Source organism: Charadrius vociferus, unplaced genomic scaffold, assembly GCF_000708025.1.
Source record: "Charadrius vociferus isolate BGI_N301 unplaced genomic scaffold, ASM70802v2 scaffold312, whole genome shotgun sequence".
In the NCBI taxonomy this organism is placed as follows: domain Eukaryota; kingdom Metazoa; phylum Chordata; class Aves; order Charadriiformes; family Charadriidae; genus Charadrius; species Charadrius vociferus.
This window is the reverse complement of record NW_009647214.1, coordinates 1166614-1179103: the sequence shown is the minus strand read 5'-3', so window position 1 is coordinate 1179103 and position 12490 is coordinate 1166614. Positions and strand designations below refer to the sequence as shown.

The 12490-nt window shown below is 42.1% G+C and overlaps 1 protein-coding gene across 1 annotated transcript in view; it reads right to left on the bottom strand.

Annotated features, from left to right (window-relative positions):
• TFAP2D (transcription factor AP-2 delta (activating enhancer binding protein 2 delta)) overlaps window positions 1–12490 on the bottom strand; it is a 48877-nt gene that overhangs the window by 27486 nt on the left and 8901 nt on the right. The window contains exons 4-5 of the mRNA XM_009895911.1: window positions 4425–4590; window positions 1557–1675 (exon numbers count right to left, since the gene is read on the bottom strand). Coding sequence (XP_009894213.1) covers window positions 1557–1675; window positions 4425–4590 — 285 coding nt within the window. The remainder of the gene's footprint in view (window positions 1–1556; window positions 1676–4424; window positions 4591–12490) is intronic.

The window sequence follows — 12490 nt, the reverse complement described above, 5'->3', positions numbered from 1 at the left end:
CCAGTAGACAAAATTCACAATTAGCACGTCTATACAAACAGGTCTCTGTCAAGGTAAGCTCGGCCTCCTCATTATATATCTTTAGGACTCACATTAAGGCAGTCCAAGAACAAAAACAATACCACAGGCTTGATGATAAGTTTGCTATCAGCTTTAAGTAAAGGGCAAGGAAGCAAGCACAGCTCCATCCCTGGGAAAAAGGATTCTAATTCTGACTTACAGGAAAAGTTATTTTGCCATCAACCCCAAGCCAGCAGTTGATAGAAGTCTTCCTCCATCCTTTCTAAGGAACGAGTAGCTGGCCACATAGCTCTGTTTATGCTTCCCTGCTGAGACCCAAGAGGCATGAAGGACTATGAGGGTAGAAACAGCCCTTACTGCTCTAAACCCAGGGAGGAAACTTCCGTTTCTAAGACTGTCACTCCATTATGGCTTTCTCTTTATTATGAGCAGGTGTGATATGGCCACACCTGTATTTCAGAGCAGCCCCATTGCAGTTCTGTGTGCTCAGTGGCCCCTGACAACCTTAGTCCCTCCTCTTAGACAGTGAAAAACATCCATTGTTGTGGATGCAGCACTATTTCTCCATTCTTTGAGATACTAAAAACCTGACTAGACAAGGCCCTGAACAACCTTTTCTAATTGACCTTACTTTGAGCAGGGGGGTTGCACTGGAAGACCACCAGAGTTCTCTTCCAGCCTCAACCTTTCTGTAATTCTGTGATTCTGTGGTAATATGTGCTGAGACCTCAGCCTACTTGCCTAGATCTGTATGGACCTTTCAGGTTATGATCCTAGAAGGTGTTGACCTTTAGGATGAGCTGAGTGCTCTCAATATCAAGGAGGAGGGATCTGAAATTCCCAGAGCTGCTACTCACAGCCAGACAACAAACCGAGTACTTAGTGGATTCACCCAGAATAGAAGAGATTCAGGTAGAGTTTCTTCCCTTTGCCTGAGGGGTTTGAACCTGCATCTCCCATCTGAAGGTTTGAAGAGCCCGGCAGTATTTGGTGAATGATATTTAAACAACAAATAAAGGCCAAGAAAGTATCTCCTGGGCCTGTCTAGAGTTTATTTGAAAACAGTTTTCATTCATTTATGTGTGTGGGGCAAAGTCTTGTCTAAATTTTATGCCTTCTTATGGGAAAAAAAAAAAAAATAATCACATCTTTGGATCAGCTCCAGGAAATTCACAAGTTAAAATAAAAGGAGGATAAACAAACCTACTTATAGAGTTGGTATAAGACATTCATCTCTCTCACAAGAACACTTGGATCATTGATTTGTAAGTCAGATCCTGGCACAGAAAGCACAGATCAATGCTGAGGAAACTGCAGGACCAAACCACTTGTGGGGAGCCGAGACATCTCAGAGCGAACTTCCATTTTGTCATTCATTCTTTCTGTGACTTTAGACATGTCAATTCTCCTCTTTGTACAACATACAGATTATGATATTTAACATTGTGGCTGAAAAGCATTGTATACAAGGAAACTTTTAAATTATTTATATTTATATACTTTTTTATATTATATTGCAATATTATAAACCCTACCTTCTACCAAGGAAGTCAAGAGTGTGACATTTGCTGCTTTTCTTCTTCCTGCAGGCAAATTCAGTCCCAGTCTGTCTAATTTTTCTCGCAAGCAGCGTCCTCCATTCTTGGATTTTGCTCTATTACGAGAGAACAGTAAGAGAGAGAAACTTGTCTTTATTCTGCACTTTTCCCCCCTGTTAATATAAGCCAAGAAATTGTACACACCTTATTGAAAAATGTGGGGGGTAATGCCTGCACTAATAACACCAACGGAAAATCTTTCAGAGCTGAATTTGTAACGTCCTGCTCGCACTGTGTAAGTCTTTCATGTTGGTCCTTTGACAAAGTTAGACATTTTAATGCCTGCCACAGGGACATCAGATCTTCAGACAGCTTTCCACCTAGTGGAACCCATGGTCCTGATTTGGGCACAGAGCCTGGGATTGCAATGACTGAATATACCACACTGACAATGTAGCCACTTATATCTAATTTAGCCACCTCAGGTTTCCAAGACAATCGAGAGAGAAACATGCACCTCTAGAACGTCATTAAACTGATGTCTAGAATGAGGGGACTTCACCCATCTCTCTCACCTGACTATTAAAGGAAGCCAGATGGCTACTCAAATGTAGATGTCTATGTGGAACCCAGCTCCAGCTACCCCTGTCTAATTTATGTAGAGACCTGGGTGCTTAGAAATGTAGTCTAGAAAGCCCAGCGCTTGCAAGGAAGAAGGATAAGGCAATAGAAAATGCTGGAGCTAACATCCCAGCCATCGCTGGTTATCTATGCCCCTATCCTAAATGCCTGCCTCACTTTGCTCTCACTAAATGGTCCCTGGTGCATCCCACACCTGTTTTACTGCAGTACCTCAGTATTTGAAGCACTTGAGACATATGCACGTATGCAGCAGATGTAGGTTCAATTTCTTGCTCAGCCTGAGGGAATTTTAACCTGTGTGTTTTAACCTGTGTGTTTTCAACGACTGCAGCAGCCAGCAGGCAGCTGATAACTCAGGTTAAAATGCTTAAACATTGAATAGAGCAGTGACTGGAACCCAGATCTCTCCCATCCCAAATGAATGACCTGGCCACTAGATAACAGAGTCATCACTACAGTTACACCTTTGCTTTTGTTCAATAAATATTTGATTAGCCCCAAAAGAGATTGAGGGGCCCTCAGTTTAGAATAACCAATCACTGAGTATTAAGCATGCCTAACTAGATGTTTTGAAGCGCAGGTTCAAGTTCCTTCAGGCAGAGGAAAGAACCAAACTCGGAACACCACCATTTGGATGGTCATTTTTATGCACTAAGAGGTACCACAACTTTGGCTATGTTGTATGTCAGGAAATGTCATCTAAGAACACTTCATTCTGAAGAAAAACTAGCTGGGGAAATACCTAGGTGGTGATTGCTGACAGGATGCAAAACCAACCCAGGCAGGTCTTGGGCAAACCATGAATGAGATTTGGGTTTGGTACATCTCTGCTGGTCAACTACAGAGTGACTCTGTTCCGTAGCTGTGACACCTACAGGTATAGCCTGACCAAATATGTTCATTTGCACGCTCTGCTTTGTAAAACAGAATTAGCCCATCCGAACTGCTGGCTGGGACTAGTCCTTGGCTTTTGCTACCTCCTAAACCATGCCCAGGGTTGATTTGGAAGAGTGTTATTTGGTCCAAAAACAGATGGGGACCAGTCCAGAATTTTAACAGAAGAGAGAAATGAGACCCCATGTTCAGGCTGGTGCCCTGACATTCTCACTAATTTGTACTGGTATTGATGAAGCCTGCGGTATGAGTATTTAAAGTGAATATTTCTGTGACTATCACCTAAAGGCTTCTCCAAAGTGAACCAGTAACAGAGGAAAACTTTTGTGGATGTAGATGTTGGATTTCAATACCTTTAGAGGCAGGCAAATGGGGCTTGTGCCCCTGAAACAATTTTGCGATCTATGGTCCTTACTCTGCAAGGTGGCTCTTGGACTACTACATACCTTAGAATATCGCAGGTTGGTTAAAATGACTTTCAGTATAAGTACGAGGATCAGTGTGGCCTTCAGTGACAGCAGTGAAATAGCCTATGAGTTTCCAGCTAGTTTTGATCAAAGGGCATTCAAGTAGCTCATGCCATCTAAGTTGACACCTCAGGGACATTGCGACTTACGTGTGCCTGGCTGAATTACAGTTGCCTCCTTGTTTTCCACCTGCAATGTGAGGCACAGTCTGACACTTTCCTCCTCTCTGCTACTGCTCTCTGCAGGTGTCTACTCTGGTCAGTGAAGGGTCACTGGCAAAACTGTACCTAATTACTTGCTTCTCCTCCAATATGTCAGAATGAGAAAATGAAAACCAGCGTATTCTGCTGAGTTTATCTTTTCCATACTCAAAACGTGGGCAAGGGAGAACCGGAGAAAAAGGCCTCCCTACACCTCCATGGTTTAGGTTTTTGATGAGTGAGGGCTGTAACTACGCTCGGTAAAACAATTTACTTTGAAACAGTTTCTCAACAAGAAGTCAGTTTTGTAGCCCTGATGAAGTTTTCCACACACTGAGAGTCTTTTTTTTTTTTTTTTTCATTCAAAATAAGGCAAAGTGACAACTATCCATCTCTGATCGCGGGGGGAGGGAGGGTAAAAAAACCAATCAGTTCAATGAGAAATGTAAACTTCCTGGGAAAAATGTAAACACAGTCTCCATTTTTCTCATTTTTTGAAAATTCCTCTAGAAACAATGCTCAGTCTCAATCCATCTCCTTCTGTTTTCCCAAACCATGACCACATGTCCAAATGGGGAAAGAGAACAAAACCTCTTTGTAGGAAATAAAATTACAGAAATTACAGCACTGTCTAGGATTTGTTATTCTCACCTTCCACTTACCTTCTCAAAATACCTCCTAAAAGGGAAGCGTTGAGGCATTCTGGTGGTGAAAGGCGCCTCTTCACCTCTGCAATGGTCACTTTGTACTTCGAAGTGGAGCTGAGTAGAGATAAGCGACCAGGAACAGAGCAGAACAGGTCAGTGGGGTTAACAACGCAGGTGCCACCTACGAAACAAAAGAAACGTTAAAGCGGGGGAAAACATGTTTTGACAAATTCAATCATGAAGAACAATTCTGTTGTTTACTTGTGGTTGGTTTTGTTTGGTTGTTTTTTTTTTTTAGGGAAGTGTGGGGGTTTTTTTGTTTTTTTTAATATAGTATCACATTATTGCTTTGAGAAAGATGAATGGATTTACATTTCAGTCTGGGAAATGTGAATTATTAGATCTCATACGCTTTATAGTCAAAGTAGATCATTATGGCTATTTGACATCATTTGATTTCATGCTCAGTAAAAATTACATATTATCACTGAAAGACTCTCGTATCTAGTATGATTTAACAACATAAGATGGAACCAGATTCAGTTGTCACTCATGATTTTAAAAAATGCAGTTGGTGAAAAATTTAGGATGTTGGTTTCAATGGGAAATCTTCATTTTAACTCTCATAGCAGTGTTTACGATCACAAAGATGCAACGGCACTATAGGTTTGCAGTGATTTGCAGCCAGAACAGCTTTCCACACCTTTGAACTTTCATATACTCCTTCTAAAGTTAGGTTAAATCCTCAGCTGGTATTAATGATTGAAATCTACATCAATTTATCTCAGGTTAATTCTGGAATTGTTTATTTCTTGAAAGTGGCAATTACTTGGCCTGGGTCTAAAACTGCTGCATGATCACCAAATCTTTCAATGAAGACTGTGGTCAATAACTCCTCAGGCAAAATCGAGCTTTTAACTTGAAGTTAATATGTGAGAGAGAGCAAGAGAGAAAACTTTCTCTGCAACTGATCCAAGAGGATAGAACAAACTCCCAGGAAAAAAAAATAATCTTAGGGACTAACATATTTTATCACCAAGTGCAAAACACTTTTCTTTGACCTGCCTTCTGCAACCTGACTGCAAGAAAAAATTCTGTGGAAGAAATAAATCTTACCACTGCATGCACAATTCTTCCCTGGGGGAAAGACGAGAAAAAAAGAATGAGCTGCATATGACAGTGATATAAAATATCATATAATTCAATGCACTACTAGAAGGAGTTCTGACGGTTTCTGTGAGGCTGCTGGGATAAAGACCTTCTTACAGAAGAATGAATCTGTGCTCATCATTCATGTTTAAAGGAAAGATACTCTATTTTTTAAACTACCATGATAATTTCACCTTTCCTGTGAACACCCTAATCTATTTGCATGGCAAAAGCTCACCTTATTAGGCTTAAAAATTTTAGTTTGTAATCTAAATTCTGTAACATGAGTAGAATAGAATAGAATAGAATAGAATAGAATAGAATAGAATAGAACAGAACAGAACAGGAAAAAAAATAGCTCAGTTTAGACAAATCTTAACACCTTTACTTTCTCTTCTTCCACATGTAATCCCTTTTAAAATTAAGGTGACTATGTATGCTCCAGTTTTAGCAGAGACAGGAATCTAACTGAAGGATGAAACCTCATTAAAGGCGGACTATTGCTTGTTTACATAAGGCAAACAGAATTTCTTTCCAAATATTTCAGCTCTTGAAGGTATATTTAAACATTTGTGCTGACAGCAAAACCAGAAAAGAACATTCTCTTGCTGTAAATCCCAGATGGGTGAGATCCTGACTCAGTACAGCAGGATATTTTATGACTTTTCTAATTATGCTACATGATAGATATTAGTGTCCACTTCTCAGACAGAGTATAGAGCCAAATCATGCATCACCAAACATACAGACACATCAAGGGCAATTAAACGAATTTTTGCACAGCTCAAAACTACAACTATTGAGCTCGTATGCTCAAATACAGAAATCTGGTGTCACATGTCTGAAATGGTTCTGTTTTTTTTGGTTTTTTTTTTTGGTGTGTGTGTGTTTGAGTTTGTTTTTTTATTCGCATCTGAGGCAGGGCTGCGCAGAAACCTATAAATATTTTCAGTCAACATTTTCAAACTTCTGGTCTGTCAGGTATATTTGTGAAGAGTGTTAACGCTGAGTAGATTTGTTTGTTTGGCATCTCCTGCCACACAATGCATACATACACTTGTACATATATACGTGTCAAGAAAACAGTAGCAATGTGTACATATTTATTTAGTTCAATAAGTCTGTAAATTTTATAATGAGTGAGACTGCACTGAAATCGGTGTCATATTAAAGTTTATCTTCTTGCCAGGTTAAGCCAGTATGCGCACCATTTATGCCAGCTAAATAATTGTTCCTTTAATCCAAAAACCTGTTACCCTGCAGCTGCTCCTACCCTAACCACAATTTACTGGAACACTTCTCACTACCATTTAGTAGAAGGTTGTTTACAGTCTAAAATGTTTAAATAATATGCCTATGCAACAGGATCTTAAACAAAGCAATTCCAGGTAAGACGATATGGGTTAAAAGTAAAAGAAAACAACAAATCGAAGTCATTTGCTTTCCAGAAACATGGAGAGCAAGTTGAAAATTACAAGAAGGTAAAATCTGTTGCGTATAATTACTTCACTGTATTAATTATTCATTGACACAGCAACAGAGAACTGTGTGGTGCTTTCCAGACAAAGCTACGTCTTTGTCACAAACTGTGTGCAGTTTTGAAGGCACGGATCTCCTACCATAAACACCACCTTAGAGAAGAGATGGATGAAGTCCTGGCCTTTACACCAAGCAGTAAACAGAAAAAGGCATAGCAGTAAACAAAAGGAGGGCCGCTGGAAAGAGAAAGGAAAGGATGAGTGCAACCACACGGGAAGATGAAGGGTTAGGTTTCTTGACAAACACACACGCTTTAGCATATTCCTTCCCTGTATTCTGATCATGCATTAGAGTGGACAAATGATTTTGTGAGGAAGTGCAGCTCAATGAGGAGAGGACAAGGCGACTTTTAAGTTGCACTAAGCAGTGGCAACAACTAGCTTTTCTTTCTGGTCAACCCAATGCCACTGCTGGTGCTGTTGGAAAAGCCAGTCCTCATTCAACTGTTGAGCTGGTCTTGTCATAACAGGGTATGAGGGGTGGGATGCTAACAGCCACCGGCTGAAGAAGCAGAAGAAAATGCCCTCAAAAATAGAATGGAAATAACTCCTTTCATGAGTCTAGCAGTTCAACCTGGAGATCTCTATTCCTCTTAGCAGCTTTTCCTTGCTTTAGAAACCTTTACAGACTACTGTCTGGTGTCAGGATATGTAATACCCCATCAGCTCATCAGATGAAGAGCCTCACACAGAGCCACAGCGAAATTATGTGCCCACCAGCGTACAAAAATAAGGGAAAACTGTGACCATTGCTCCCTGACTGGTTACCCACACCCTTGGTCCTACTGCAAGGCTAGGAAAAAGAAAAAGATCAGGCAGGAGGTGAGATAAATGCTAGGATCATCCAGCAGATTGCCTCAGAAATTTTGCGCTCTGAGTATCACATGAAACGGGCTGGTGAATGTTAAAAAGACTCTTTTTAGGACAACCGTTTATTCCTACAGAAGTGATTACGTGGTCTGGTCTGACATCATCTCTTGCCAGAAGGTACTGTGTTAGAGATTACTGTAAATGGTGGTAGTTGTGCTCTTACAGCCACAGAGGTCTAAAGACACAAGCAAGACAAGAATTGGATGAAGCAGGAATATCTTTTCTATTGCAGCTGATAGATTTGGGAAAAAAAAGAAAGAAAGAAGGGAAGCTTTCAGGCACTCAAACCCTTCTTCAGGGCTTCTCTTTTATCCAACTCAATTCAATTACTTCTTCTTTCTTCATGACAGAGTTTTACCCTCTGATCTGTCATCTTCATGTTGATTTCAACAAATATGATCGTTTGAGAGGAAAAAGATGGGTGAGGAAGAGATACAGTTTGTGCAGCAGATCACATTTGGGTGAAAGACCCAGGGCCTAATACTACCATATTGAATTGCCTCAGCTACCGAATCACCTCAGGAGATTATACATAACCTGATCTGGTTGAAGACGTCCCTGCTCGTTGCAGGAGGGCTGGACCAGATGACCTGTAAAGGTCTCTTCCAACCCAAACTATTCTGTGATTCTATTCTGTTCTATAATTGTTGGCAAGTGGTCTGAGGGAGAGAAATAACAAAAGTCTATGTTCATTATTGCTAGCTTACTTTTGGGGCCCAATCCTGAAGCTGACTGCTTCACGCTCAGCACAACATATTCCTTTGTGTGAACTGTGCTTTTGCTTTGCTTCCCAAGCCGAGGATGAACAAAAGTAAGGCTACGTGAAACTGCAAAAGGTAGTCACAGCAAACATGGGGAGAGTATTTTCCCTTCCTTATTCCTGTCTCCCCATCACATAGCACAAGTCAGTACAAAATGCCAACACAAGCTGATGATGGGTTGTGTAGATGACAGCAGGGAGAACAACAGAGCCATACTCTAACCCATCAGTCTTGTCAACACAATGAAAATCCCAATAATGCAGGAGGCAAAAAGAGTTTGGTCTGTTTTGATTGTAGGTTTCCCTTTGTATAGAGGAAAAGGACAGTAAGGTGGCCGGAGTACAATGATTTATTCTGATGTAGTTACGCACTTGGGCATTTGCTGAAATGCAAGTCTCCCTCACACCCTCACAGTTAAGTATTTGTGCATCTTTTCATTGACAAAATCCATATGCTCACGTGTTATGCTTTTCATAAGTAATGTTATTGCTTTATTAGGAGTGAGAGACAGAAATATCAGTTGATGTCACTGGATGATTTTTACACTTTAGATACAAACATTTATTTTAAAATGTGTGTAAATTTTTAAAATTTTGTGTAGTTACACACATCCCTATATCTGCGAGGTCATTTCTAATTTATTAATCCGAACAGCTCCAATATGATGGGTATTTTATATTCATTCAAGAAGAGGTAGTCCCTTTCTCAAAGATATTCACCCATAAATATCATGCAGTTATGGAAGGAAACATCATAATATACTGGTGACAATTGCAGAGAAATACTGTAACAACAGTGCAGAAATACTGTTTATTTTGTTTTTCAGGATATACACATGTTTGTGTGCTTGTGTACATTATCAAGTATAAGCATGCGTGAGTGCCTACAGATTAATCATCTATAAAATATTAATAATATGCTACGCTTTTTATTAGTCCATTATTTATATCTACAGGTGCTGTTACTAGGAATCTCCAGCTTATAGTATATTTTCTACTCTGTTCTGAAATTCTGGCAAGTTTACAGTATATTACAAAATGAAAACATGAAAATCTACCTCTCCTCAGCATTTTTTTTTCCCTAGCAAGAAGCAAATCTAAGCAAGCAGTTAACCATATAGACTTTGTCAGTATTATTTAATCCCATGTTCAGTTCCCAAAGGTCTATAAGCAATTTAAAATGTTCTCCAAATTATCTTCACATCACCCAGTCATTAATCTCGGGAACTAAATATTCAAAATTCTAAAACTCATCTACATTTGCTAGGAAAAACAAATTTTCCTTTTCTTTTCCCAGTTATTCTTTTGCTTTCACTTAGGTGTACAGACTTTGCATCATGTAAGTAGTCATGTAAACCAGCTCATTCCATGAACATAAACAATTCCGAGATAATGTCCCTCACTACAACATTCATGCTAAGAAAACAAAGACATGCTTGCATGCACAAAACATGGTGGGTTTTTTTAAATATAAACCAGAAGATTCAGTAGGACTGAGAGGATGGCCAGCAGTTTTTAAGACCAGCCTCTTAGCTACACATAGTTTTTAAGGCTCTTAAGAGTATTAAGAGTTTTAAGTTTAGACATTGCTAAAAAACCAGCTTGGGAGAAGCAAGGTATTATGGTGGAAAACAGGATAATATAGATAAGGGGGATTGTGGAACACAACTTTAAAGGTCATATCAACATGCAAAGGACTGTTAAATCTGAGGCGCTCAGGACTAGCCCTCTGTCAGCGAGATAGATCAGCAGTGATACAGGAGCACTCTTACAGGTCCTGGGGTGAAGGACAGGACCCAAACCAGAGCCAAAAGAAAAGATACCTGCTTCATTCCTCTTTCCTATGCAGAAGCCATGAGGACTCATCAGCACTTTTCAATGCCTTTCTGGGGCAGTGGACTGGGAAAATAGCTATGTGGTGCTGGACAGTGTGGATGGGCCTGTGGGGCCGCAGGAGGAAGGTGTGAGCAGGCTGTGTGGGGTGCGGGTTGTGTGTGTGAAGGTGTGGTGAGGGTTTGAAGCTCTGCCTGTGGTGTCCCACGAGTGGGCTCTGCATGGAGCAGAGTGATGTTGGAGGGGGGGAGCTGTGTTCCCCGCAGGACGCGCCGGCAGGTTGCGTGTGTAGTGTGTCCACCTGTGTTGTGCTTTTTACACACTTTGTTCCCCGGGTGTGTGCTGTGTTTGTGGCATGCCGAGGATTGCTTGGCGTGGTGTGCACCCCATGTGTGCGTGGCTTCAAAATCTACACTGAGGCAGGCCATGCCGGGACTGTGCAGATCAACACAGCCCACAGCTCTGAACGGAGCAAAAGGGAGACAGAAAACATCTAATACACAACCTCTACCCCAGCAGGAGAGGGTAAGAGCACGGATCCCCAAAGCAGGTGGGAACTCTACCCAGGGGCTTTCCATCTCCCCTTTGTGCACAGTCAGAAAAGACTCCTGTGCAGATCAGCAGCACAAAACCCCAAGCAAACAGAAACCAACCCACAGAAAACTCAAAACAAGCACCCAAACCCCCAAAACACCCAACCCGCAATCTCACATCTCTTCCTCAAACTTCTCCCAAAGGTCTTGCTGGTGCCAAGACCTAATGGATCCGGATCCCTTCCCTTCCCGGCCCGGCGGAGCGCTCGGAGCCCGGGCAGAGCCCGCTTTAACCCGCTGCTCAGCCTCCTCCGTCCCCTTCCCCAGCCCGAAACTCCCGGGGAGCTGAAAGTCGCCGACCGATTCGGCTTTAGTCGGCTGGAGATTATCTCAGCTGGAGCCGCGAGAGCCATTAATTAAGCCAGCTATTTAGGATTTTAATGCGATTTAAATTGGCCCTTGGAATAGAAAAGAAAAGAGGAGAAAAAAGACAACAGTGCTAATGACAGTGCATTAGGATCTGAACACAATGATGGGCTATTACAAGAGTCCCGAGGCTCTTGTAAGGTTCAGAAGAGCCGGGAAAAAGGAAGGAAGAGGACAACAAAGGGAAGACAAGGAGGGGATCTGCCCTGCCCTCGGCTGGGCGCGGGGCCCGCCGCACCGAGACCACCTTCACAGCCCGGAGCTGCCGAGCGGACAGGGACAACCTCTCCGCCCGGCCCTGCCTGCCCCTGGGGCGGCACACAGCAGGGCTGGGGGGCCGTGGGTGCTGGGGAGGGGGCGAAGGGGTCCTTTAGGCACCCTTAGGGGCAGGTGGGGGCTGGCCAGGTAACTCCAGTCGGTTTGCCAGAGCAGGAGAGAGCAAGGTGAAGGGAGGTGTCCCCTCTGCCCATTCCTACATCCCGGGATGCCTGGATGAGACAGCGAGGTAGGGGGTAACACGCCAGCACCCTATTTTTTTCCCTTTCATCTGCACACAAAATATCAGGGGAGAAGATTCTCCTGGGGAAAGGTGCAAAGCCCTCAGCTCTTGCCTTCACCCGCCTCCTCCAACCTCTTGCCCAACGTCTCGCCCTTAATGACTGAGTCATTAGGCGGGTAGTTTGGAGTGTCAAAAATTAGAATTAGGAGGGGGGAGAGGATCAAGGCTCAGCGAGCGCCTTTCAGATGAGAGGCGATACCACGACTAAGTACATAAAAGGCAGAGGCGAGAAAGGGGAGCGTCTTTCCCCCGGTTTTATTGGCAGACTTTATGGTGACTGATGCTCGAGCTTTTAAGAAGAGGGCGTTTTTTTTCATTCTTTCTTTATTCTTCTTTTTCTTCCCCCCCCCCCCCTTTTTTTTTTTTTTTTTTTTTTTTTTTTTTTTTTTTTATTTTTTTAGTTTTTCTTTTCT